Genomic DNA, 27,974 nt, shown 5'->3' with positions numbered 1-27,974 from the left:
GGCAACGATTTGTATTGATGTGACCAAAGGCGAGTGAGGTGGAGGCTGACCCGTGGGCGGTCACACTGCGCAATACCGCAGGGCAAAGTTTGCCTGCTCTGATCTGCCGCTGGTGACTCGAGGACTGCTGTGTGCGGCATGAACCAGGGCTGAGCGCAGCTCGGGCGGTGCGTATGTCCAATATTATCTTCAATGAACGCTGCCGTGTAACCGCCGTGTTTCACAACGTACTCTCCGGCGCGGGCCTCTGCCTGTCCACTGCACCGATCCTAGCCATGGGTGGGAGTCTGGGTTGCCACCGCTCCATCCCCAAAGACCCCACTGATTTCAGCTGCGGCAAGCGCAAATTCAGCGCCGCCTGCAACTTCAGCCACATTCTGGTGAACCAAGAGCGGCTGAACATTAACATCGCCACCGAGGAGGAGCTCATGACTCTGCCGGGAGTTAATCGCACAGTTGCGCGGAATATCGTGCAGTACCGGGACTGTATCGGTGGCTTTAAAAAGGTGGAGGACCTGGCGCTGGTAAGCGGGGTCGGGGCCACCAAGCTGGAGGTGATCAAACTGGAAATCTGCGTTTCCAGCAGGACCAGTTCGTCCCAACACTCTCCGTCGTCACTGCGCAAAGACTTGGACTCTCAGCTCTACACCGGCATGAACATCAACACCGCCACCCCGGCGCAGCTCATGAGCATTCGAGGAATCACGGAAACGATCGCAAAGAACGTGGTTTCGTATCGCGCGCAGCACGGCCCGTTTAAAAGCATCGAGGACCTGGTGAAGGTGAAGCACATCAACAGCTCGCTGCTCGACAAGATCCGGTTCCAAGTTTTCGTGGAGCGCTCCCGGGCACCGTCCACCAACACGAACGCGGGGCTCCCCGGCACCACCAAGTGTCACCCGAGCCCCTCTTCCTTTAGTCTGGGCAGCGACGACTTGGACCTCCCACCTGGAGGCCCGACCCAGATCGTCTCTGTGCGGCCGAAGGTGGATCGCCCGCTGGGGCTCCGGGACGGGAAGTCCGTAGTGCGCGTGGCCACCTGGAGCCTGCAGGGCTGCTCGTGCGACAAGGCTAACAACCCGGGGGTCAGGGAGGTGGTGTGCATGACCCTGCTCGAGAATGAGTGAGTACCTGCACACACTCATCACACCTGGAGGCCGCGTGGGCAGATGAGGAACGCTTATTGGTTAAGTCTGATTTCTGTGCGGAGATAATTTAAAGCTACATGAAACCCCCAAACTGAATAAGTCACTTTATTAAATTCAGTCACTTTTATTTATATCGCGCAAAATCACAATAACAGTCTTAATGAATGAAAGTTTGTAAGATAACAAAACAACTCGAGTTTCTTTTCCCATCACATAAATGCGCACAACGTGCTGTCAGCCAGCTGCGTGTGCTGATCGTCATTATGTCAGGATATGTCAGCTGTGCGTCCACACACCAAAGGAGACCTACAGCCACTCACTGCCGCAGTCAGCTGGAGCTCTCTGGGGTTTAATTATGCTGTGACCTCATCATATTTTCAGATTCATGACTCTTTCGATCCTGAACGGGAGCCTTAACAGGACTAACCCCGCCCACAACATCACTGCACTCAGGCCCAAGTTTTCTTGTGCAAAAACCTAAATAGTGATTTGATTTGAATGACAGTCGTGCAGGAATGATGACTCTTTGTTTCGGGTTTATAGAGACATGTGTTTGTCTGATGTTGTGCATATTTCAGACTTCAGAAAAACAAAACCAAAGTAGCTCTTTGCTTTGTGTTATTTGAATGTTATGGGTTCAAACATGTGGAAACATCATTAAAACTGCTGCAGAAAGAAAATAAGATTAAAAAGAAAAGTTCAGAGTCATCACCTGATGTTACAAAAGCACAAATCTGGGATTCAACAGACCAAACTTAATCGTGACCTGACGAGTTTTTTGTAGCGTTAAATCTGGTTTTATGTGCAGAATAAACCTCGTTCATGCATCGTTTTTATAAAGCCATCAGATGCATATGAAAGGGAAAATGTATCATTCAAAATCTATGAAAATTCGACCCCGAGACAGCAGGCGAAAAACATCATCAGGGCTTCGTGATTGAGGTCAAGCCAGTTGTGTGTTGCAGGGGGCACATTCCCAGATTCCCTGTCAGACCACAGTGGACCGTGGTTCATATTCCACCAGTGAAAATGTTCTTTTAAGCAGAAAACGAACTAAAATAAAATAAAACTCCATCCATGCATTTTGTTTGGCTTATCTTGGGCTGGATCGTGGAGGCAGCAGCCTAAGCAAGCAACCAGACCTCCCTCTGCCCATCCACCTCCTCCAGCTTACCCAGGGGAACACCGATGGGTTCCCAGGCCAGCTGACAGATATAATCTCTCCAGTGTGTCCTGTGTCTGCCCCGGGCCTCCTCCCATCTTGTCCCTGACCCAGAGTGGCCACTACAACCTTCTCCGTCTGAGGACCATGGCCAAAGACCTGGAGGTGCTGATTTTCTTTCCAGGCATCGGTCTGCATACAGTGAAAACATAAGACTCTGTGGAAAAACTTTGGGTGTTTATACCTGTGAAGACCATGAGTGGCTGTGAAAAATGAGAGCAGCAGCAACGCAAATCAGGCATCAGGGTTTAAATCTCCTCAGTGGCTCTTTTTGTTCTCTCGTGGAGAAATGAGAAGCTATAGTTTGGTAAGGTCTTTAATTGATAACCCCCCTTTTTTTTAATATTACAAAAAGGTTCTTTAAGCCGTCTATAGAGCTTCACCCTGGTTTCCAGAGCAAACTGTGTCAAGTACAGCCTAAAGTCAGCAATGGTGTTGTGATCCTTGTTAGTGAGGAGCAGGAGCAGCAGCAGGAGGAGGCTCAGTGTGTTTGCACAGTGACAAACTGCTGTGTTAGTAATCATAAGACCCAGTCTAAGTTTACACACTTTATGACTTTCCTCCAGGCAAAAGCAGACGGCTACTACAGTTCAATGAACTCTATTATTTTTCACCAGAGTTTGCACAAACTGCTCTCGGCCCAAACAGCCAATCAGGGACGTGGAGCTAGAATCAGCTGGCTGCAGTCATCCTGAGTACAGGGAAGTGAAAAGAGCTGACTTAAGCTCCTAATAGCAAGGTTCACATGGATCAAAGCATGCAAGCTGATAATGTGGTGTTAATGTTTCTTACTGTTGAATTCTTCTTCCCCCGGCTTCTCACTGCCAAACAGGCCCAGCTTTGTTAGCCAGCTAACCCAACTAACTAACCCAACTAACTAACCGAACTAACTAACCTACCTACCTACCTACCTACCTACCTACCTACCTACCTAACTAACTAACCCAACTAACTAACCCAACTAACTAACCTACCCAACTAACCCAACTAACTAACTAACCAACCTACCTAACTAACCTAACTAACAAACTAACCTACCTAGCTAACCCAACTAACTAACCTACCCAACTAACCCAACTAACCTAACCTAACCTAACCTAACTAACTAACTAACTAACTAACTAACTAACTAACTAACTAACATACCCAACTAACCCAACTAACTAACTAACTAACCTAACTATCTAACCTAACTAACTAACCATCCAAAGCATATAGGACTGAATTAAAATGTTGAAATTTAATGTTGAAATATTTTTCGTTATTTTTGTATTTTGGACATTTGAGTGAGATAAAAGCTCAGTACTGACGTTTATTAGTTTATACCTGGAAACTGGACCAGTTTCTTGGATCGGCTCCTATTTTCCCCAAATATCCTTCAATCACTGATGTGCAGTGAATATTGGGACAGGGTGGAGCTGGTGCATCCTGTAAATCTGGGGAAAAGAAAGCCTTCGTCTCCTGGTTGTGACTTAATCTTAAATGTGACGCTCAAAGGACGCAGCCACTGATGCTTCATCGTGTCTTACTTGTGTCTGCAGCTAATATGAAGTCCTGTTTGACACTATCAGTGGTTGCTGCTGTCAGAGTGACACTGACGAGTCTTTAAGCAACATTTACTTTTATGCTCATGTGTATTTTTCTTGCTGTAAACCCAGCTGATTTTATCCACCTCTATAGACTTGACCATAGAGTCGTGGCTTACAGTCACCAGTGTTGTCCTGATGAGATGGCTAATAGGCAGCTCAGACTGTGGGGGTTTGAATCCTTGCCAGTGGAAATGGGAGGATCAGGATCTCAAGCAGCAGGAGCGTTGCATGCTCTCAGAGCGATCAGACCTGCAGGGGAGGAAGGAGGTATTGTCTGTGCGACTGCAGGCTGTTTATTCTGAAAACAGGATCTGTGGACAAAGTTTCTGCCCATAATCCCATCAACACCCAGCTGTTCAGCGGCTCAGGTGGGCCAGTGTGGCAGAGTAAAGCATGCAGGAGCTGGAAAAGTGAAACGGAGTCCAGCAAAATGTGGTTTTTTTTAAAACTTTTTTTTATTTATAACGAGTAAATAACGAGTAAAAAACAGCTTTTTAAAACTTTTTAAAACAACAGCCACTGATCAAAGCTTTACAGCTAAAAGAATAATGAAAAGCATGATAACAAACAAAGAACACAAGTAAAACAGTACAAGTTAAAAAAAAAGAAGAAGCCATAATTATTTTGGGGCAGCTGTTGCTCAGGAAGTAGCGTCGGTCATTAACCAATCAGGTGGTTTGATCCCTCTACTCTCGTCCTTTGGCAAAATACTGAACCCTGATTTGCCCTTGATGTATCCACTGATGTGTGTGTGTGTCTCATTTCCAGTATTCAGGGTTATATAGACTGAGCCCTGCAGAGGTTCATTAACAGGATCAAACACCAATTAGTCTAATTGAGTAGAACCTGGAGAACCATTGAAACCCTCGCAGGCACAAGAGGAACATGAACCTCCACACATACTCACCCAGCTGGAGTTTAAATCATGAGACGCTCTGTTTTTATGCCATGTGTCCTGAATCAGGAGAAAACAGGGAGCACGAGGGTTTATTTGCATTTTCAGAGACGCAAATTTAACTTAATAATGAATTAAAACATTGCTTTTGTTTTCAAGAGTCAAGATTTTAATAATTTTATCTGAACTGAGCTTTCAAAAAACCTCTGTGCAACAAACAACATTTAACTAAACGTCTTGTGTTTTTCAGTGATGGTCTGAGAGCATCTAAAGCTTTCTAATGAGTAACTCTGTCCAGATCTGTGGTTGATACGCGAGCACGAAAGACTGCGGCCGTTCCTCGACCCGTGTTAAAGATTCTGACCGTTCGTACGACGTTGAGGTGCTGATTCTTTTAAACATGGACTTCCTGCTGTGATGTTTCTAGGACAAAAGAAATCAATATTTCGATCAGCTGTTAAATACTAATTTACTAACAGTGAGTCGTTGTTATATTTAGTTGTTTTTGCTCTTTGGTGCTGTTGAAATATTTCTATTCATTTAGTCATTGAGGTTTCTGCTGGTGTTTATTATTCTTGGTGCTTTGGTTGTAGCTGCATGATGTAGAAGTTTACACCTGAGCAAAATGTGATTCCCAGGAGTAAACACGAATCATCAGGAAGGATGTCCGGTGTAACAAATCAAAACAATCTGAGCAACCTGTTGTGGCAACAGAGGAGCTCAAACAGCTTTTATTCTGGGTGGTCTGAGGACAGACTGACTGTAGACATCGAGGTTTAGGGAGCTGTTGCATGAAGACTGTAAGACTGCAGTGTCGTATTTGCATGTGATCAGTAGAGTCCAGAAGTGTGGAACCAGATTTTCACATTATTCAATGTTTATTTTTAGTCTTCAGTTGATGCAGATGGGTGTTGTTATTGTCATCGTCCTACAAAGACTGTTTAGCCGTAACCAGGAGCTTTCAGATCGCTGTCTCAAATGCATCTGGCTGTTTGTTGAGTCTAGCTTCAAATTGGCAATCACACATAGAATTATGAATAAAGTTTATTTTTTCCTTTTCTTTTCTTTGTTTTGTTGTTGTTGTTGTTTTTGTTTTTTTAAATAAAACAAGTGAAGTCAATGTAAAAATGTGGATGGGCTGGTGGAGTGTTTCATCCTCACCCAGGCAGGTGGAGTTCTCTAGAAGACCTGCTGGGGATGCTTATAAGGACCTCAGCTACTTCATACCCAGTGTTGGGAAGGTTACTTTTAAAATGTATTCCATTACAGATTACAGATTACATGCCCCAAAATGTATTCTGTAACGTATTCCGTTACGTTACTCAATGAGAGTAACGTATTCTGAATACTTTGGATTACTTAATATATTATCATGCTGTTTACAACTACATGAATGTACTATTGCTGTGATTTATTACTGTTACTGAAGGTCCGCGGCTCCGAACCGTAGTAAAGGGACCTCTGGCTAATACGGTGGGTTCGTGTCGGCTCGTAGCTGAAAACTAGCTTTACTTTGTTGTCTGGGTCAACTTTGCTAGCAGAGACAGAGAGAGGCGTTGAAAGGCTGCTCCAACAGAACTTATTGTTTGTGGAGGAAAACACGAACACGGTGTACAGTCGAGTCTTAATAGCTTACTTACAACTGGGCTCGTCAGGCTCTCTTCTTGGCTGCAGTGGTTATTATTATATTTACATGCTTCCAGCTCCCGTTTTTGCTCGATGACAGCTCGTACTTTTCCTTTTTCTCCCTCCCTCGCTCACAGACACATAACGGGTATGGCAGTCCATTCTCCCTGCAGCACGGACTACACTGCCCATGATGCTACATTCTTTAGAGCTATACCTGTAGCATTCTGCCTGTTAGCTTAGCACAACAACAACAAAAAGGCCTCTCTCACCCAGGAAACACGCAGAGAGAGAGCGTCACCCTGTAACCATGGCAACCGTAACGCTGCCGCCTGGAACAACAGAACGTAGCTGTCAAACAAAACCCAAACAGTCCTGACCCGCCACAATATGAAACAGGGAAGTACCGCCGTGTAATCCATTTATTTCAACAAAGTAACTGTATTCTAAATACCACCTTTTTAAACGGTAACTGTAACGGAATACAGTTACTCATATTTTGTATTTTAAATACATAACGGCGGTACATGTATTCCGTTACTCCCCAACACTGTTCATACCTACTGGTGTGTAGTCGTGGATGGATAGATGGAATTGGCACACTGAGCATGAGAGCGCTGAAGAAACAGCTGTGATGTTTATTTATAGTAGCACAAGTACAAATGGCTGAGACGGTAGCTTCAGTGCAGCTTTTCTTCCTTTTGTGTTGGTTTGTATTGACAGCGTGCAGAAAATCTTATAACAGTCACAGTTTATGTTGATTCTTTGAAAACATCACTAGTTGTTGCTGAAATGTCTGGAAACATTTGAGCAGATACCAGTTGTTGCACACACATCTCTTCTCCACGTTACCCACAGTTGTCAAATGACTGATAAGAATCGGTCGCCATCTTTAAAGGAGAAGAACTCTGCTCGTTCTTTCTGTCTGACATGAATCCTGTATAACTGAATCAACGTGGCACTCTGATCACGGCTGAATTGTGCCATGTCATGTGACATGTTGTAACTCAATTCTGACTCCTGACTGACGGCATTACTTATGATGCTTGTGCTTCCCTGGTTTCAGTGAGGATCAGCTGACAGGAAGCAGCCAGCAGCTGTAATGTTGAGAGTCTCACCTGTGTTGCAAAATGCAAAGCAGCTCATCTTCAGAGTAAAAGTGCCTGTTAGAAATGTATAGCACTTTATTATGCTGACTGTTGATCTGGGAAGTCATTTGAAAAGTAAACAGTTCAACATTTATTGGGCTGTAAAGGCCCGTCCTTCATGCAGTGTTGGCACAGTCCAAAGTGTGTCTATAAAGAGTCTTATTTTCTCAGCTGTCTGCCAGTTTGTTAAAAGAAACTTTAAATTTGGCCTAAGTTTGCTGTGTGTTTACTATGCTGATCAACCATAATACATGACCATCTCCTAGAAAAACTCTGTGATCTCAGCTTTGCTTGGTACCAGTAAGTCATAAATGCTGTGCAGGTGCAGTGTGAGGGTAGAAAGAAGAAATGAAATGCTCAGAACTTTTAATTAAGGCTAAAAGTTCCATTAATGTTAGAAGATTTCTATAAAACAGAGTCATCCGTCACATTACTTCATAGCTAGTAATAATTTTAATTTTTCAACGTTCTGATAAAATTTATTTTTCCCAAACATTGTAAGTTTATAAATTTTAATTTACAAATACAAAATGGGTGTTCTGGTGATTAACTCTAACCAGTATGGTTGAGTTTCAAAGTAACCTGAAAAAATGAACGTGGTCCACCCAGTGTTATATACTGGTGGCTGTAGCTCAGGTGGCAGAGCGGATCAGCCACTAACCAGAAGGTCGGTGGGCAAGATACTAACCCCATGTTGCTCTCCGATGCATCCATCGGAGTGTGAATGTGTATGAATGTTAGATACTCAGCACTTAAGCTTAGAAGTGCTTGTGTGATTGGGTGAATGAATTAGCTGTATAAAGCGCTTTGAGTGCTCGGTAGGGATGGGTATCGTTTAGGTTTTATCCGATACCGGTGCCAAACCGGTACTTTTGAAACGGTGCCGGTGCTTAAAGAATGGAGAACACAAAATTGGTCCATAAACCTCTCATGTTCAGTTGTTTTTTTTGTAAAAAGATAACAATGTTAGCCTTTTCTGCAGCTATAGGGCATATATGGTATCACTCTGGGCTGGAAGCAGTGCTTAATCAATGGAAAAAACACAAACTTTGTCCAAAAACCTCTCATGTTTAACTGTTTTCCACTTTTTCTTTGGTCATTTTAGCCTTTTTGGCCAGGGTGAAGGGAGTATCTGCCATCAAACAAGAAGACAGCCGCATGTAGCTATGATGATGTTTGCTAGTTCACCTTACATGCATTAATGTAATAACATGGTAGTAGATGTGCAGTAGATGTGCTCGGTGTGAGGTCTCGCAGCAAGCTATCAAATACGGCGCATTTCTCGGCTTTTAAAAAAACCCGCTATGCGTCGCGGGTGTTTCATCAGATTTGAGGTGTTACCTCCTTTGACAGCATCACAGTATCAGCTTAAAGCACTTGTTGCAGCTGCTGAGTTTGCATATTTTGCTGTGAAGTACAGCCAGACTTTGACCGCTTCGCCTTCGGCATTTTTAATCTGTAGCTCTGCTCTAAAAGAACGTACGTACCTGGACCCGCCTACTATCCTCGGAAACGTAAAATGATTGGCTAGAATCTAAAGTGTATCACAGCTCAGGAAAAAAAAGCACCGAAATGTGCGCTGCTTTTCGGTCTGGTCACTACCGTTTATGTCAGAACCGGTACCATCATGGCACCGGTACCCATCCCTAGTGCTCGGACAGAGTAGAAAAGCGCTATATAAGAACCAGTCCATTTACCATTTACCACATACAGTGGTGTGAAAAAGTCTTTGCACCCTTCCTGATTTCTTTTTTTTTGTGTATGTTTGTCACACGTAAATGTTTCAAGGTCATCAAATAAACCTAAATATTAGGCAAAGATAAGAAGTAAACACAAAATGCAGTTTCAAAATGAGGGTGTTTATTAGTCTCGTGAGCCATTATCCACAAATGAAATCGAAAACATGGAAGCTAGTGAAGCTTCCAAAGAGTGTCTGACCAAAATTACCCCAGGAGGTCACAAAAGATCCTAGATCAACATCCACGGAGCTGCAGGCCTCAGTCGTGTCAGTTAAGGTCAGTGTTCATGACTCCACCATAAGAAAGAGGCTGGGCAACAATGGCCTACATGGCCAAGACGAAAAGCACTGCTGAGCAAAAGGAACATAAAGGCTGATCCCAGTTTTGCCAGAAAACATTGTGATGATCTCCAAGAGTTTTGGGAAAACACTCTGTGGACTGATGAGACGAACGTTGAACTGTTTGGAAATGTCACATTACATCTGGTAAGACAACATTTTCGAAATGGAGCATCATACCAACAGTAAAATATGGCGGTGGTGGTCGAGTGATGGTCTGGGGCTGTTTTCCTGACTTTCTGTGGTAAATGGAACCACGAATTCTACCAAAACAATGTCTGTCCATCTATTGTGACCTGAAGCTGAAGTGCAGTTGGGTTCTTTAGCAGGACAATGATCCAACACACACCAGCAAGTCCACCTGTGAGTGGCTTAAGAAAACAAAATGAAGACTTTGGAGTGGTCCAGTCAAAGTCCTGACATGAACGTGACTGAGATGCTGTGGCATGACCTTAAAAGTGCAGCTCCTGCTTGAAAACCCTCCAGTGTGGCTGAATTACAGCATTTCTGGAAAGATCAGTGGGCCAAAATTCGTCCACAGCGCTGTGACACACTCACTGCCAGTTAACACAAACACTTAGGGGGGAATCACTTTTTCAGACCACAGTAAAACCATGTAGTAATGACAGGAGGAATGCCCAAAGTGTCCTTTGGTTGTCAGTGGGTTTCATTATCAGGTTTTTCAACTAATTATTTATTTTAAGAGGATTTGGGTAAATAATGGATATGTATGTATATGATGTACGTGTAAAGGTACGTTTTTAAAAAATGCATTCTCTCTCTTATTACAGTATCAAGTTACTGGCAGTGCAAGACCTGCTGGAGCACGAGGCTATTGATAAGGTAAAGTGGAACATGAATTACACTTATCCCAACTTCTATTGTAAATGAGGTGACTTGCGTGCACGGGCAGCAGGAATCAGAAATGTGACAGCAGCTTGTCTTTGTGTATACTCTGCAGAGGTTCAGTGATGGGGAGGGTCGTTAAGTTGATTGGGTTACAGCCATGTAGGGCCTTCCATGTGGTTTAAGTACGCCTGAGTTAAAAATACTCTTGTGCTCTCGCTCCCAGGACTGACACCCTCAAATTCTAGTTGATTTTTTCCGTCACACTGCTGCCAACATTAGCGCTCATTCATTCATTCATTCATTCATTCATGTCATTACTGATTTCTCGTAACTTATATTTGTCATATTTCCTTTTAGTAAATAACATAATGATTAGCAACACATCCTGTCTCGTCCCCCCCTTATTGTCACTGGCTATGGGCCAACTTGTAACAAGTGGGGGCTTGTCCGGGATCTAATTCATTGTTGGAGACGGTTTGCTTTGTCATCTGACTTAAGCTCATTGTTCCGATGGAAACTGTTTTCACTCCTGTCTTGGAAGGAGTCTGTTGGCTTGGTCTGCTCTGTGTGCATTTGGCTTGTGTTTTTGTTGTTTTGTCACAGCTGACAGAGGAGCGATGTCACGTTTCTCTGGGCTGGTCACAGTAAGGGGGCAGATGTATTTAGTTGGGATGTTTCTGGCAACTATTTTCTTAGTTGACTAAACGAGGGAAATAAATTAGACCACATAACTGACTAGTCTAAAACTAAGAAACACTCAGACGTCAACTTTCTAATCACATTCTTCATGTCACTTAACTGGGCAGCACCTCACATCGTGTGTTATAAATATTACACATTAAACTCCAAATAGAAAAGGAAGAAAAAAACTTTAAAATAATAAACTAATGTTAAGTTTAACTATACTACAGCGTTACTACAGAAGATGCTCATGTGTTATTAAAATATAACAGATTAACATCTGAATAATTAATAAATTGCTACTGAAAAGTCTGGCACATTGTGCCGGGTATCAATCAGAATGTAGTCACGTGACACACATGAACGACTTTAACCCTTTAAAACCGGTCAGAGCGGGCACGCTCCGTTTTGCGCAATTACTTTTAAATCCTGGTAGCTCTGCAACCATGTAAGCTAGCGCAATAATTTTTTTTGCATATGAAACCGGAGGAGTTGTACTTACATCTTATGCCATCAGCTTGTCCTCGGTCACAGTTTCCTTCCACATATAGCTGCAAAAACTGCATAAAAAGCACTTGCAGCAACAAAAACATAATATTCCAGAAACACGCTTTGCTGATCCGATCAGCTGTTCATAACACTTCCTACGTCCATCAGCGTGAACTATCGCATGTCCGCCATGACCTGCCCGAAACCGGAAGTGACGTCATTTTCGCGGAAATGTAGGTTTTTTTTTTACCATCAGGGCCTCATGAGCCTATACTGGTGTTTTTAAAAGTTATGTTTGACTTTATGACTTTCTGTGTCGTTTCTGGGATGCTTAGGACTCATATTGCACTGCTGGAAATAGTTTATTTTGATGCATATGCTGCTTTTTTGCAAATTTGCATTATAATATTTATTTTCGTTTTTCCTGCAGTGTATAAAAATTGGTGTATTTCAAAAATAAAACTATGAAGACACTTAAAATAAATTTCCTGTGGTGGGAAACTATTTTGTGCAACTTTTTTGTATTTACAGTTTTGAGGGATAAGCCTCTTAAATTTCTCTAACTAGAAATATATGTTAAAAAAAAGAACGATTTTCAATTTTTTTGTAGTTTATTGCACATTTTTTGCAATTTATGTAATTACTATGCACTTAATGCAGACATATTATTAAAATTTAGGCTGTAATGGATGTATTGATGTATAGCAACTTGAAATGCTCCCAAAAATGGCTCCACAGCATGTAAACATATAATATAAGCTCTGGCGGACTTGGTTCTATGGTAGGTCTTAAAGGATTAATGAATAACGATTTTGAATAACAAATCAATAAATTATAGCCATTTTCTTCCGCTTATCTAAAGTCATATCTTAAAGATCTTATAGTACCTCATGACCACTGAGGTCAATTGGCACTTCATTTAAAAATGAATAAATTAACTAATCCTGTCATGAATAATCAGACTCCATTTTATCTAAGAGACTTCGTAGTACCGTGTCACTCCAATAGAGCACTTCACTCTGGGGAAACTGGCTTACGTGTAAATTATACTTCTTCAGGAAATCTACGTCGTGACTCGCGCTTTAACTGAAACCCCATCCTGTACCAAAACCTATATAACAGATCGACACACATCACAAGGGCTTGAATGCCATGGGAGGTTGTGGTATAGTGATAAAAGGAGCTTCTGGTTATTATGCAAGTTAGAATGTGGCTTTCCAACAGAGGATATTTAAAAGTAGAAGCAGAGCCTTCAGCTTTCAGGTTCCTGGTCTTTGGAACCAGCTCCCAGTTTGGATTTGGGAGACAGAAAACGTCTCTGCTTTTAGGATTAGGCTTCAAACGTTCCTATTTGATAAGACATGTAGTTGAACTCCAGCGATCCAGCAATGACTCCTCCCCTAGCTACTCTACTGAAGGCCTGGGGGGCTTCCCATGATGCACTGATTGTTGCTTCTTTACTCACATATTTCACTCACTATGTTCTCACTCTGCTCACTCTGCATTTCATCATTTGTTATTATTGATCTCTGGCTCCCTCCCATCACCTCAACCAGCTGCCACTCCCTGAGCCTGGTTCTGGCAGAGTCTTCCTCTTGCTAATAGGGAGTTCTTCCTTCCCACTGTTGCCAAGTGCTTGCTAAAGGGGGTCGTTTGAGGTTTTTGCTGCAGGATCTTTTCCCTTAAACTATAAAGCACCTTGAGGCGATTTTTGTGACTTGGCACTATACACTACCAGTGTATAGTTTGGACACAACCTCTTATTTAATGGTTTTTCTTTATTTTTACTACTTTCTACATCATAGATACAAACTGAAGACATCAAATATATGAAGAAAGATATGTGGAATTATTTAGCAAAGAAAAAAAATGATGAATAACTCTAAATATGTCTTATATTGTAGATTTGTCAAAGTAATGCTCTGACGAATCTGACAAATCTTGCTTTGTTGACAGCGCTGCAAACCTTCGCCCTACTCTCAGTGAGCTTCATGATGTAGTCACCTGACATATTTCACTTCACAGGTGAGCCTGTCAGGGTTCATTTGTGGGATTTCTCACCCTCTCGTCCATGAATTATGACAACCTCGATCAGGATTTTTATTCATTTTTGAACTTTCTTTTATACATGTACTTAAAAAAAGTTTTTTACATGTTAACTTATGTGGACAACATCACCTTTCATCATACCGTCAACACTGACGCAAATACAAGAAAACAGCCTTTAAATAGCTGCCCACCATCCATCAGTTGTGTTGTGCAGCAGTCAGGTTGGTGCACAGCTCACAGCTCTGTTTGACAACTGATAGAAATCATATTATGGCGAGAACCAATCAGCTAAGAGAAACAACAGCCCATCATTACTGTAAGGACTGAAGGTCAGTCAGTCTGCAACATTGCTAAAGCTTTGTCCCCAAGTGCAGTCGCAAAAACCATCAAGACTACGATGAAACTGTCTGACATGAGGACGCTCCAGGAAAGGAAGACCAGGAGTCCTTCTGCTGCTGAGGATACATTCATCTGAGTCACCAGCCTCAGATTAGAGCCCACATAGATGCCACACAGCTCCAGTAGCAGACACATCTCTACATGTTCAGAGGAGACTGTGTGAATCAGGCCTTTATGGTCAACAGCTGCTGAGAAACACGACTAAGGAAAAGCAACAAGCAGAGATTTGTTTGGGCCAAGAAACACGAGGAGTGGACGTTAGACCATCTGTGCTTTGGTCTGATGAGTCCACAGCTGAGATCTTTGGTTCCAGCTGCTGTGTGTTTGTGCGATGGTGAACGATGGTCTCTACATGCATGGTTCCCACTGTGAAGCCTGGAGGAGGTGTGATGGTGTGGGGGGGCTTTGCTGCTGACACTGTTGGGGATTTATTCAAAATTGAAGGCAGACTGAAGCAGCATGGGTACCACAGCATCCTGCAGCTACATCCCATCATTTATTCTTCAACAGGACCCCAAACACACCTCCAGGCTGTGAGGGCTCTGTGACCAAGAAGGAGAGATGGAGGGCTGCACCTGATGGTCCGGCCTCCACAGTCACCTGACCTAAACCCAGTGGAGATGGTTTGGGATGAGATGGAGGACCAACAGGTGCTCAGCATCTCTGGGACTCCTTCAAGACTGTTGGAAACCATTTCAGGTGACGACCTCATGAAGCTCATGGAGAGAATGCAGAGAGTGAGCAAAGCAGGAATCAAAGCAAAGAATCTAAAAAATAAAACGTGTTTTCAATTATTTCACTTTTTTATTTACATAATTCCATATGTGTTCATTCATAGTTTTGATGCCTTCAATGAGAATCTAAATAGTCATTAAAAAACATTACATGTGAACGTGTGTCCAAACTTTTGACTGATAGTTTATATATAATTCAACTGAACATTTGCTTTAATAACTGTGCGCCGGTTTGAGTGGTTTAAAATAAGATTTCATATTGTTTGTTATTAACTGCTGCTCAAGCACTAAGTATAAGTAGGGATGGGTATCGTTTAGGTTTTATCCGATACCGGTGCCAAACCGGTACTTTTCAAACGGTGCCGGTGCTTAAACGGTGCTTAAAGAATGGAGAACACAAAATTGGTCCAAAAACCTCTCATGTTCAGCTGTTTTTTTGTAAAAAGATAACAATGTTAGCCTTTTCTGCAGCTATGGGGCATATATGGTATCACTCTTGGCTGGAAGCAGCTTAAACAATGGAAAAAACACAAACTTTGTCCAAAAACCTCTCATGTTTAACTGTTTTCCTCTTTTTCTTTGGTCATTTTAGCCTTTTTGGCCAGGGTGAAGGGAGTATCTGCCATCAAACAAGAAGACAGCCACATGTAGCTATGATGGTGTTTGCTAGTTCACCTTACATGCATTAATGTAATAATGTGGTAGTAGATGTGCAGTAGATGTGCTCGGTGTGAGGTCTCGCAGCAAGCTATCAAATACGGCGCATTTCTCGGCTTTAAAAAAAAACGCTATGCGTCGTGGGTGTTTCATCAGATTTGAGGTGTTACCTCCTTTGACAGTATCACAGTATCAGCTTAAAGCACTTGTTGCAGCTGCTGAGTTTGCATCTTTTGCTGTGAAGTACAGCCAGACTTTGACCGCTTCGCCTTGGGCATTTTTAATCTGTAGCTCTGCTCTAAAAGAACGTACGTACCTGGACCCGCCTACTATCCTCGGAAACGTAAAATGATTGGCTAGAATCTAAAGTGTATCACAGCTCAGGAAATAAAGCACCAAAATGTGCGCTGCTTTTCGGTCTGGTCACTACCGTTTATGTCAGAACCGGTGCCATGATGGCACCGGATACCGGTACCCATCCCTAAGTATAAGTTGACTTTAAATTGAATGTCCGGATATCCGTATGTCTTACTTTGAGAAAATAATGTGAAATGCTCATATTCAAATCTGAAATATTAATTTCATTTTTAAATTTCAAGTCCTGCCAGCTGGGTCCTTTTAATTTATATCGAAGCAGATTGGTAGAAGATGATACTTAATACTTTTAAAATGTTTTTTGTGTGTGTATTACCTGTTTGCCATGTTGGTATTTAAATAATTATCTATTAGATAATAATTTGGGTTAGAGCAGATACTCTCTAATCCGAAGGCTGGTGGTTCAATCTCTGGCTGCTCCAGTGTCCTCGGACAAGATACCAAATCCCAAGTTGCATCAGATACTTTGTGCCAGTTGCTTCCACAGTTTTACAAAATGTTAATTTGCTTTTTAGTTAGTAATATAATAACAGGCAAACCCGTCTTTATGTGTTGCAGTTCTGTGCAGAATTAAATCAAGGAACACTTGCCAGTTTACAGAAGTGGAAATGGCCACGAGGGCTGTGGAAAAGCGTCGTGTCGGAAAAACCCACCGGACACTCCAGCAAGGTGGGTTTCCCACTGGCAGCTGTTACAACGACACTTTAAATTGTATCCACAAAAATAAATCAAAGTCTAAACTTTGCCGAAGATCAATCAGTTCAGTTTTCAGTTCCCAGAAATCGATTTGAATAATTTACCCGTTGAGAGTTTTAACATTTTTTAACATTTTTTAACCACTTCAGTTTCTTTTATTATCAGGAACTGTTGCAGATGTACTGCAGTAAAACTAAAGCAGTGCTGCTGCACAGACTGATCTTTCATGCAGAATAAATATGAAATGATCTTTTGTAAAGATAGCAGTGACCCTCCAGCTCTATTACAGCAGCTGATTAGCTTCATGCTTACACTTACAATCAGCATCAGTAAACTACAGTAAAATGTTTATGTAACTGACATGAATAGCTGTGATTTACTAAATCATAAGTAGAGTAAGTAAGTTTATATTAATCAAATAAACTTTTGAAAGTGTATCTAACACTAATACATGCCTCTGTTCACAGGGAGTGAGCTACTCCGGCTTTTTGTGGGACAGCTCCTCAGGAGTTGATCTGAAGGATGCCGTCGTCATGGAGTCTCCTGCTGTCAATGGAAATGGGAGTCATTTACACCATCCACTCTATGTGGCTCACTTTTTAGTAAGGCTATAATTTATTGTCATTGAATTCATGTTGTTTAATTTTATTTCTATGGCACCAAACCCACCAACAGCTGTCTCAGAGCCTTGTATATGAGACCCTGCAACGATGAAGAGAACAACAATCAGATGATATCCATTTGTAATTGTTTAGGATCTGAATACTTTCTTAAACCTTCAGAACTAACACATGGTTGATGCACTGCTGCATATTTCTTTGGTTTTAAATAAATAAGATGACCTTTATTAGTCCCACAGGTGGGAAATTTGTTTTGTTACAGCAAAAGTGCAAAGTTATGTAGCAGAAATTAGAAAACACTGGAATGCAATAAAATAAAATACTATATACAATAGAATAAAATAGAATAGAATAGAATAATATATACAATAGAATAAAATAGAAACACAAATGCTATATACAACTTCGTCAGAAGAAGAATTGTATAAGAATTGCACATATAGCAGTCTCATTGCACGTGTGAGGGTTTGATCAGCTGTTCTTCTTTTTACTTGGCAGGATAAAATTTTAAGTGGTCAAAAAATTGACTTTTTCTATTAGATCGGTTCATTTGAGCTGACGGTGGTGAATGTCCATATGCAAGCCCCTGCTTCACCAGAGCCGTCCGGAGGCAAAAACCAAAACTCTGATGAAGCCAAGTGTCAACGCCTCCCTCCCAGCATCCAGGGAACACTAAAAGGTGAGTCTGCCAGGTCGGACCAGTCGAGGCCGCACGTGTCCGACGCCGTAGACGGATCCGCAAAGTTTGACGTCCGTTTCTTTCTTTGCAGGTGAAAAGGATCTACTAGTGTTGGGCAATTTTGGTTGCTCTCCTCAGAGCTCAGAGCTGGACGCACTGAGGAAGGAGAAGTTCTGCGCCCTGATACCATCCACCCAGTTCACCAACATCACCACCTGCTCACCACAGGGCACGCGCTGCTTGGACAACATCTGGGTCAGCCGCTCTCTGCAGAAGATGTATTCAGGTACATGCACAGTTGTGTTTGGACAGATTAAGATTAAAAAGTTCTCGTAGGTTGTCTTGATAAGGTCAGGGTTCATATTAAGGAAAATGATCTGTGAATTCATTCAGCAGTCATCACATCTCAAGTTATTTAGTTCAGCTCAGTTTTATTCGTGTTTCATTAATTCAGGGCAAAGGTCGGCAAAGTTTACATTACAAGTGCATCTCAGGAAATCAGAATATCATTTTTTGTAATTGAATCAGGTTAGACTTGATATGATTTCTTCAGCTTTATTTTAAATGTTGGTTCGCTCAAATTATTATTATTATTAGTAGTAGTAGTATAAGACTTTCAAGTTTGAGTAAGTGACTTTTCAGACATTAGTCTAGCTCAGGGGTCAGCAACCTTTAACACCCAAAGAGCCATTTGGAGCCAGTTTCCAGGAGCCGCAAATACTTTCTGACATCTAAAATGAAGATAACACTGTATATATTGGTTTTTACCTTTATGCTTTGTGTGAACAACTAAGGTGTGTTGCTTATGAAATCCATGAAGTGCTACAGAGAAAATGACATTTTATTTACGTAATTAACACATTTTGAACTCTTAAGAAATATAACAAAAGGAAAACTGAACTAAAATGATCCAGCAAACAAAAACTGTCGTATCTCCTTTGAGCTTTTGGAGCCTTGACCTGACTTTTAAAAAATAACTGGAAAAAAAGCACTATGCTGCTAAAAGTTGAAAAATAGATATTTGCAAAATTCTGCCTAAATAAGTATTTTACCTGGTTAATGTGTGTGGCGGGGCGTGGTCTGCAGCGCCGCTGCAGGGGAGGCGGACGCACCTGAGCGGCACCCGCAATCACGCCTCGCCGCCTTAACGTCTGTGCTGTTGTGTTGGTGTGTGTCGGGCTGTGAGCTGCAACGCTACAGCCGGCTGTATGCGTACAGCAACCGTGTGTGAAAAGCGTGTTCATGCAAACATCGTCGGGTCTGCCGTGATATGTTTACAATAAGACTTCTGCTCCTGAACCTCTGCGCACAGCGTCTGCAGATCGGGGCTGTACGAAGTCACTTTCATCAGGACCGTACGCAGTCACAGCTGTCGTCTGTGAGGCGTGAGCGGTGTTTGTTTATAACATAGTTCATGGTGGAGAACAGCTGCTAACATAATCCACAGCATGTCTTTATCCTGTCTTCCTTCTCTCACCCCAACCAATCACAGCAGATGGCCCCGCCCCTCCCTGAGCCTGGTTCTGCCGGAGGTTTCTTCCTGTTAAAAGGGAGTTTTTCCTTCCCACTGTCGCCAAAGTGCTGCTCATAGGGGGTCATATGATTGTTGGGCTTTTCTCTGTATCTATGAAGCGCCTTGAGGCGACTTTTGTTCTGATTTGGCGCTATATAAATAAAATTGAATTGAATTGAATTGAATTGAATAATGTGGATTCGAAGATCCATAACTGGCCTACCTGGGGTTGAAAGTGTCGATAAATGCACGGCGTTTCGGTGGGTACACCGGCTTCTGCGAGTGTGACGCTTATTTTGAGCAATGAAAAAATAATAAGATATAATTGTATTTTTATATTTCAAAATCACAATAATCTTCCAATTTAGAACTACAAGTTAAAAAAGAACTAAACATAAATAAAATACACTTCAGCTAAATACTTTTCCCAAACGGAGCCGCATGCTAAGGACTAAAGAGCATGAAGACCGGAGCATGCGGCTCCGGAGCATGCGGCTCCGGAGCCGCAGGTTGCTGACCCCTGGTCTAGCTGGTCTGGTTCAGTACACACCGTCACAGTGAAGGCTGCTGGATGGACAGCTGTCTCGCTGACGAATATCGAGCCACAGAGGATCTGTGCTGAGAAGGCTGATTGATTTCAGAGAGCTATATCAAAGCTTTTTAATCAGAGGTTGACTAGAAACTAAAAGTATGGTACAAAAGTTGATTTTAGGAACTAGGCTGAGGCTGGTCTTAGCAAATCACGAGCCACCGTGCACAGGTGTCTTCAGGAAAGAGGCGACAACTGTCACATTCCTGATATCAAGCCAATCCTGAAATATAGAAATCTTTCAGTTTATTATCTGAGCTAAAAGGAAAAAATGTTGCCATCCTGTTGTTAGACTGTTGGTCCTCTTTTCACCTGAAAGTAAGTATTGCATAGACTCTGGATGAAGAGTCACATGAAGAGACACAGAAACCAAGATGTTTGGAGACCAGTGCGATGTTTCCACAGTTGGTGAAGAGATTAGATGATAGTTGTTTGTTTAAGTTTGATAACTTACAACTGTTCTGAGGTCTGAGTGGATGGACGAAGGATGCTTTTAAATTCAATTCATTGTATTTTTCTGGCGCCAAATCACAACAGTTCCCTCAAAGTGCTTTGAGACGATGCCATAACCACACCGGTGCTCAGAAAGGCCTAGAAATAGCCGGTTGTCCACCTAACTGGACATGTTTAAAGGAAAAGAAATCCTTGAAAAGAACGTTAAAAAAAACATTTTTTCATGCCTAAAGATGAATAAAAATACTTTTAAAAAAAGTTGTCATAATTCATGCATGAAAGGGTTCATGAATATTTGAAAGTTATTATATTAAAATGGTGAAAGAAAAACAATTTTTCATAATGTAATTTTTTAAATGGGAGATGGAGATGCTGCAGAGTTAAAGAACAATCAGAGTTCCCGTCTGATCCTCTGAATCGAGCTCAGGTGTGGCATGATAGAAGAATCCAGGTTAGATAGTCTGGATACACTGATATGACGTTTTAAAGATAAGTGTCCACGTTGACTCTCTGTCATTTATTTGACTTTTTTACATAACTGTATATAAGTGAATAAGCCGAGTACACCTCCATGATTCAGCAGCTTGTTCAGTTCAGTCTGACTTGTTTATTTCTGTCTCTTTCTAACATGTGAACTATGACTGACAGAGCTCTGCACAAGCGTTCCAGTGTGACGGCTGGTTTATGCACGAATGGCAAATAAAGAACTTTGAACCTTGTATTTTAGCTCACTCAAGGTTTTCTTTATGCACAGCTCCAATTTCTATGAGGTGCATTTTAGAAAGATGAGGATTTCTCTTGGCGACCCTTCCAAACAAGCCGCACTTGTTTAGTCTTTGTTTCTAACTATCAGCAACTCAAACATATAACATGCTAACTTACGCCTGCATCGTTTTACATGTAGTTCTTGTGTTATTAGTTAGCACTGTGTTTTTGGCACAGTTGAACCAGAGCAGCAAACTGCCAAACTTACAATAGAAATAAACTGCGTTAAATCTACTCTACTGCAAACCCTTGTGAAAGTGTGTTTTGCAACAATGTGCACAAATGTAACCACACGTCCAACACAGCCCACACAGGAGCTACAGTGTCAGCCACATAGGCTACACTGTAGGCTCTACACAGAGTCGTCCCAGAAGTCCAAGTCGAGCGTTGCTTTTACGCAGGTGCTCAGTTTAGTTGTGTTGAGTTCCTGTTTCTCTTTATTCTTTATTATTCCTCTAGTTGCTTCCGTACGTTTTTTGCAGATTAACTACTCCCTCAGTTTTCAGCCGATTTTCTCCATTCAAACTTTAAAAAATTCTGCTTTTTCTGCTAATGCCAGCTATGACTTTTGGTGCTCATAACTTCTATACTTTTTGAGATATTTAATTTTTTTTGCAATATTTTTTGCCCATTTCTGCCACATTATCAGTGGCCTCACTGATTTTCCTTGCCGGGCTGAGCTGTGTTTTAGCTCAGTGAGATGAGCAGACTGGGAGGCCTGGGTTCAAATCCCGCTTATGGCAACATTTCTTTCAGTTACCAATTCAACTTATTTAACTCTTTTCAACACAAATTTCAGCTTTTTCACCTCTTCTGCAAAATTTTCAGTTTTTTCTGCTGTTTTCAGAAAAAAACTCTTTTCAGCAGAAATTCTGCTGATTCACCTCTTTTCTGCAAAGTTTTTAGCCTTTTCAGCACAGTTCTCAGCAGCTTCTACTCATTTCAGCAGAAGTGTCAGTCTCTCCACCTCTTCTTTCTGAGAATGAGTTTGGCTCAGTGAGAAGCCGCCTTGAGACCAGGAGGGCCAGGTTCAAATCCTGCTTATGGCAATCTTTTTTTTCACCACTTTTCAGCAAAAATTTCTCCGTCTTTACCCCTTTCAGTAGAATTTTTAGCTTTTCACCACTTTTCAACAAAAAAATTCTGCTTTTTCTCCTTTTTTCAGCAGAATTTTCAGTTTCTTCACCGCCATGCAACTTTTTGCAACTTTTCAACTTTTTCAGCGTTTTTCAGCAGACATCTTCAGCGTTAAGGCATCCACACAGCATTTTCGCAGGAAATGCAAATTTTTCTAGTTCTTTATATTGTATGTTTAAGACCCTACAAAACACCGGAAAATCCCAACAATCAGATGAGCCTCTGTGAACAGTGGGGAGGAAAAACCCCCTTTTAAGAGGAAGAATTGAAAAGAAAGAAACAAAAGTCACACAAGCAACTAACGATTAAATGTATAGCGGTTTATAAACTAGTCATATAAAACAAGTAAAGTCGGGTTTTTCATTAACAGTCTTAAAACGAGGCTGACTTTAGTTTCACGTCAGGTTAAAAACAGGTTTTATGCTGAACACAAACTAAATGTTAAGTCAGCTCTCGGGTCCTTTACATAAGTGTGCTCTGGAGTTCACCAAACCAATTGAAACTTTGGTCTCCAGTTATGACAAGTCAAACCAGGTCTTCAAGTCTAATCTGAGTGTCAAATCATCAACTTCAAGTGTGCCAAGACAAGTCTGAGCCTAGTTAAAAGCACGTTGAGGCCACACAGTTATTTAGACTAGAAGTCACTCAATCAAAGTTTAAGTTGAGTCTCAAGATAAAAATAAAAATGTATTTTAAACTATGTGTAAAGTAGAGGATACATGGTTACTTTAACTGTATGATGAATGTGATCCTAGTTTCATAGAAGCTGCTATCAGATCAAAGTTCGGTGCATTATTTGTGTTGCATGAAGTTCCAAGTGTCTCCTGACTGTTCTTGTGTCCTTTCTTCTCACAGGCCACTGCATGGTAGTTCGGGAAGGCTTAACTAACCCCTGGATCCCAGATAACTGGTCATGGGGGGGTGTGGCCTCCGATCACTGCCCTGTGTTTGCAGAATTTTATGCAGACCTACCTCCTAAGGAGCTTAGCAGACCCGGTATGGCAGCGGTGGACAGGGGGGACATTGTGCCCAAACATGAGCGGTGACATCAGCTGCAGCAAAGACAGAACTGAATGAAGGTTTTAACCTATCAGGATCCTGCTTTATCTCGCTTTGCTGTGGCGCAGTTTCCTACTGAATGTGAACAAGTGCCACGATTGCCTTTTGGGTTTCAGGTTATCAGTGGAAAATCGTAAATGAGAAATATTCAAGCCATAACAAATGTTTAGACAAAAAGATGATGTATTTTAAAAGAAATGTGCCAAACATTTTATATATGTATAGAAATAAAAATGAATTGATAGATGATCAAGGCCTGTACGAACTCTTATTGATGCAGTTTGAGCACCACCTGAATGACCCGGACTCTTACAGGCGCTGCTGTCCTTCATCTGTTATAGTTCACTGGAGAGTAAGATTCAATCTCAGCTGCTGAGCTCATGAAAGCCGTGTGCTTAATTATATAAGTGAAGCTTGTGTGCATGTGAACTGCCATACTTCTCTGCAATAACGTTGCCAGGCACAGTGACATCACAGGGCTTTGCTGCTGCCCTTAAAGCTGGTCGTTAACCACCTTCACAATGCTGCTTTTGAAATTAAACAGCCAAGTAACACACTTGTGTTATACTGCTCAGCACGAGGCGCACACGTGTTTTAAAAGCACTGTTTATGTGCACGGACATGCCGACTGGCTCACCTGGCTCTTTCTGTTTTGGTGCACAGCTGTTCTCTCTCCTCACGTCCTGTGTGCTGCTCAAACATGATCTGATGATCCCTAACTGCATTGGCCAGCCTCCTCTGGCACTGCCCCCTGAACCCACTGCCCCACTTTTTGCCCTGTAACACAGAAGACAAAGTGGGGCATATTTTACCACATGAGCTTTGAGCTATTTCCAACTCTTCCTGACCTCATCGACCTTACTGACAAAGCACTTTGCACAGCAATCAGATCAGAAATTGACTCTAAGCAGTCACGTGATCCCACGACAGCAGAGATGACGCTGGTGATGGTTGGATGACTCCTCATGAAGTGATTAATGTGCTGCTCAATAGTGAGAGCTGCTGGATTAAAAAAGTTACTGCAGGTAACCTGAAGAAAGGAGATACCAGGAGGCCAAATCTGTGACAAATGATCCTGATTGTAACCAACTGATGAAATACAAGGTGAAGTGTATGTATTCCAATTAATTTGGTTATAACAGTATATCTAATCTATCTGTTTGGTGATGGTCTAAGGAGGTTGGAAAGAAGAAAATTTTTTTATTTTGCGTAAAATAAAAATGAAAGTTTCGTTAAGGAATCAGAAGTGCTTGTCCCAGTGGGAGTGATTGCACTCGTGTGTGAGGTTTACACACGTCTGCAGATAAAATCATGTTCATTCATGTGAACATAAAGAAATGAGTCCATGAGCAAAGCATTGGGACGTAACTCAAATTACAACTGCGCAAAAGTGGAAACCGGAGCGGGGAAAATAGGCAGCGCGCGGTGATAGGACACCGCTGCTGTATACGTCACGTAATGTTTCTTAAAGCAATACACGCACCGATAACGGGCGTGGCTCGCTGCGCTCAGGGACGTTTTGATGTTGTTTAAATCCCCCCTGTGTTTCTGCATCTTCCAGAAGCTGTCACTACAAAAACATGTCAAACTCACTAAACTTAATAAAGAATTCCCGAATCATAAAAGTGTTCCTTTTAATCTAGCTTTTAAAATAACAATCCTCCATAAACCCTGGAACAACCTCTGGTCTCCATCAGGACCAGTAGTGACCTGTAATGGAAATGGGTGTGACGTTTAAACCCAACATAACTCCATGTCATATATCCTCCTCTATGTCTATTTTAACATTTATTTCTTTAATTTTATATCTCAGTATCATTACATACGGAGCCCCGCAGGGGACATGGGAGAAAAAAAATTAAGACGGACTTTTGCGAGATCTCGCAAAACTAACTCTCGCAAAACAAACTCTGCGCAAAAGTTGAATTCCAACAATGGCGGCAGCTACTTAGTTGTAATATTACTATTTCTGGGTCACAAAATACACTTTTAAGATATTTTGAGGCGTGAATGTAGCTGTGTAAACGTCAGATACCTGCTCGGTTTACAAGACATCACATATTTGCAAAAGAGCTCCGACGTTTTCGGAGATCTGACACCCACTAGCTCGAAGCTAACGGGAGGTCGAGACCTACTACAGCCGGGAGGAACACCGCTTTCCCGGCACATCGTGCCTCGACCTCCCGGTCGGCTTCGAGCTGGCGGCCTCCGAAGAATGCGGCTAAACTTTTGCGAGATCTCGCAAAAGTCTGTCTTAATTTTTTTTTTCTCCCATGTCCCCTGCGGGGCTCCGTATTTACATTTTTTCTTGTTTACAAAAACAGAAACACAAGTTGACTGAATCCAAAGTGTTGAACCTCATAACATTGTTAATTAATCAAGATTAAAATATCTGTCCAAAATAATAGAGATCCTTCACACGAGTCCCCCAGTAAGATCCTACATCTCCAGAGTTCATGACTGTTGGTGTTCTGTAGATCAGTCACTGCAGACACAGCCAAACAAACTGGAAGCTTCATGTTGCTGGTTACCTGACTGAAGAGTAACACCCAGTCAAAGTCTTTTGACCTCACACGGTTAGATAAGGGGAATTAAAGGTCACCTCACCGCCCCAATCAGGGTCTAATGCTGCATTTTGTTTTTCACATTTACACTCTGTCTAACCTTTTCAAAAACTAAAACTAAAAAATGAGGGAAAGTGGAGGCAGGAGGAGGAGAGACCCGAGGGGGTGAACTGAACTTCAGGTAAGAAGTTATGACCTGCAGTCTATCTGGGTCAGATATAAAGCAACCATTTTCGTTGTGCTGACTTTTTACAGTCAGTTACAATAACTTGTACTGCGTACTAGCATGATGGAGTTTCTATGATGTTACTGATAGTGAACTTTATTTTATTCATAAGGTTAGTTAGTAGAGTTGCCAACCGTCCTGTAAAAAACAGAATCGTCCCGCATTCAGAGAAAATATTATGCGTTTCATATTAAGCTGAAAAGGAACACAGTTTGTTCCGGACTTCAGCTACAATGAAAAAGCTGGAGTTATTCTGCTCGTTATGCTGTCAGCTGCCTCTTCTTCTCTCATTCTCTCCCCTCTCTCTCCTGTTGCCACTTCAATCAAAAACTGATCAATGATCAGCTGATCGGCTTTTCTCTCTTGTTTGTTTATCGCTCACTTTGCGCCAGAAAGAGGAAACCAGCGGATGTCGCGTTAAACAACAGCAGCACGTTTAAGCTTGATCAGCTGTTGTTAGAATTTATTTAATATTAATTTCTAGTATCAGCTGATGTTTGCTGGAGCCACAGCTGTAAAGCTGCTGGTCATGATGTGGGTTTGGATATGTGGTGAGAGGGAAACATGAAGATGAAACCAGGAGATGTCCTTACTGAATCATCAGAGCTGAACAGGTGATGGAGAAACAGGTTTACCTTTTAGGTGACATGAATGAGTTGAAGGGAAGTTATGAACTGTTTCTGAGAGACAAATAACACCAGCATCCTTTTCTAAGTACCTGACAGCTGGTAACTGTGCAGGGGCGGGGCACAAAGAAATACTTTAATTTCTTATTCTCATTTAAAATGTCTCGCTTTTAATAAATAATTATCTGAAGCTTACAACCAAAGTTTTTATCTGATGTAAAATGTATAGAAATATACCAACAAAACTGTACATCACTGTCACAACAGCGTTTGTTTTCATTCAAAGGCTTTATGGCTTTTCCTATAAATACCTGGTGGGCCGGTCTCTAGTCAAAATGCCCATTTTATGTCTCAGTCCAGCCCTGGCCACAGCCAAAGCACTGAGCAGGCTCCGCCCATGAATGTGCTGCAGCGGGTTTTGAATCCAACAACGAAGCCGTGCTGCTGGTGATCCATGATACAAGAATACATGACTCTGTAGTGCCGGGAACTTGGCATGAATTATGTTTGTGTTTTTTCCTCTTGCAAAAACTTAGACAGGATTGTAATTCCTGCCAAAAAAGCAATCCCCGACATTTTCCAAAATTTTGATTGGCGACATTTAAACGATCGGAAATTACAAATGTTTAAAGTCAGAAACAATAATATATATTTTTGTCACAAGGTAGAAACTGCAATCCGTTTTTTTTTTTTTTTTTTTTTGCAAAGCAACTTTTATGTTATTAATGAATGTATATATTTACATTCAACTCATTGACATGAAAAGATTTCTTTTCCAAAAGAGATCGGACCAAGAGGGCAGCAAAAATAGCAAAAACAAAAATTAACATAACGATAATTTCAGAATATTTTAAGTGGTCAAAAAGGGCTGAAACAAATACAATGTAGAACACAGTATGTGAAATAACGCTGAGTCGTAAAGATACCCGCAAAACAGGCCATTTCTTTATTTTATATGTAACACCTTCGTAAACTCTGTTGACTGCAGATTATTTTATAATCTGAGCAAACATAAAACACACACAGAAACACCGGAAGTCATTCTTTGGCACAACACCGGTCACGACCCCTCTCGGTGATTTTGATTGGCTCTAAGTGATCCGTTGAAG

General features: G+C 41.7%; 1 protein-coding gene across 1 annotated transcript; it reads left to right on the top strand.

Annotated features, from left to right (window-relative positions):
- eepd1 (endonuclease/exonuclease/phosphatase family domain containing 1) lies at positions 1-23,696 on the top strand. The gene is made up of 7 exons (XM_087835340.1): positions 1-1,123; positions 10,497-10,548; positions 16,497-16,607; positions 17,102-17,236; positions 17,795-17,933; positions 18,025-18,219; positions 23,246-23,696. The coding sequence occupies exons 1-7, from the start codon at positions 174-176 to the stop codon at positions 23,434-23,436; spliced, it is 1,773 nt and encodes a 590-aa protein (XP_087691466.1). The 5' UTR covers positions 1-173; the 3' UTR covers positions 23,437-23,696.
- The last annotated feature ends 4,278 nt before the right edge of the window (positions 23,697-27,974 follow it).

This window comes from Neolamprologus brichardi, chromosome 22, assembly GCF_056152115.1.
Source record: "Neolamprologus brichardi isolate AB-2024 chromosome 22, ASM5615211v1, whole genome shotgun sequence".
In the NCBI taxonomy this organism is placed as follows: Eukaryota; Metazoa; Chordata; class Actinopteri; order Cichliformes; family Cichlidae; genus Neolamprologus; species Neolamprologus brichardi.
This window is presented reverse-complemented; position numbering and strand designations above follow the sequence as displayed.

Coding starts and splice junctions, on each gene's coding strand:
- eepd1 (XM_087835340.1), top strand. CDS start 174: ATGTCCAATATTATCTTCAATGAACGCTGCCGTGTAACCGCCGTGTTT. Junction 17,934..18,024: donor CATCCAGGGAACACTAAAAG/GTGAGTCTGCCA, acceptor CTTTCTTTGCAG/GTGAAAAGGATCTACTAGTG. Junction 18,220..23,245: donor TCTGCAGAAGATGTATTCAG/GTACATGCACAG, acceptor TTCTTCTCACAG/GCCACTGCATGGTAGTTCGG.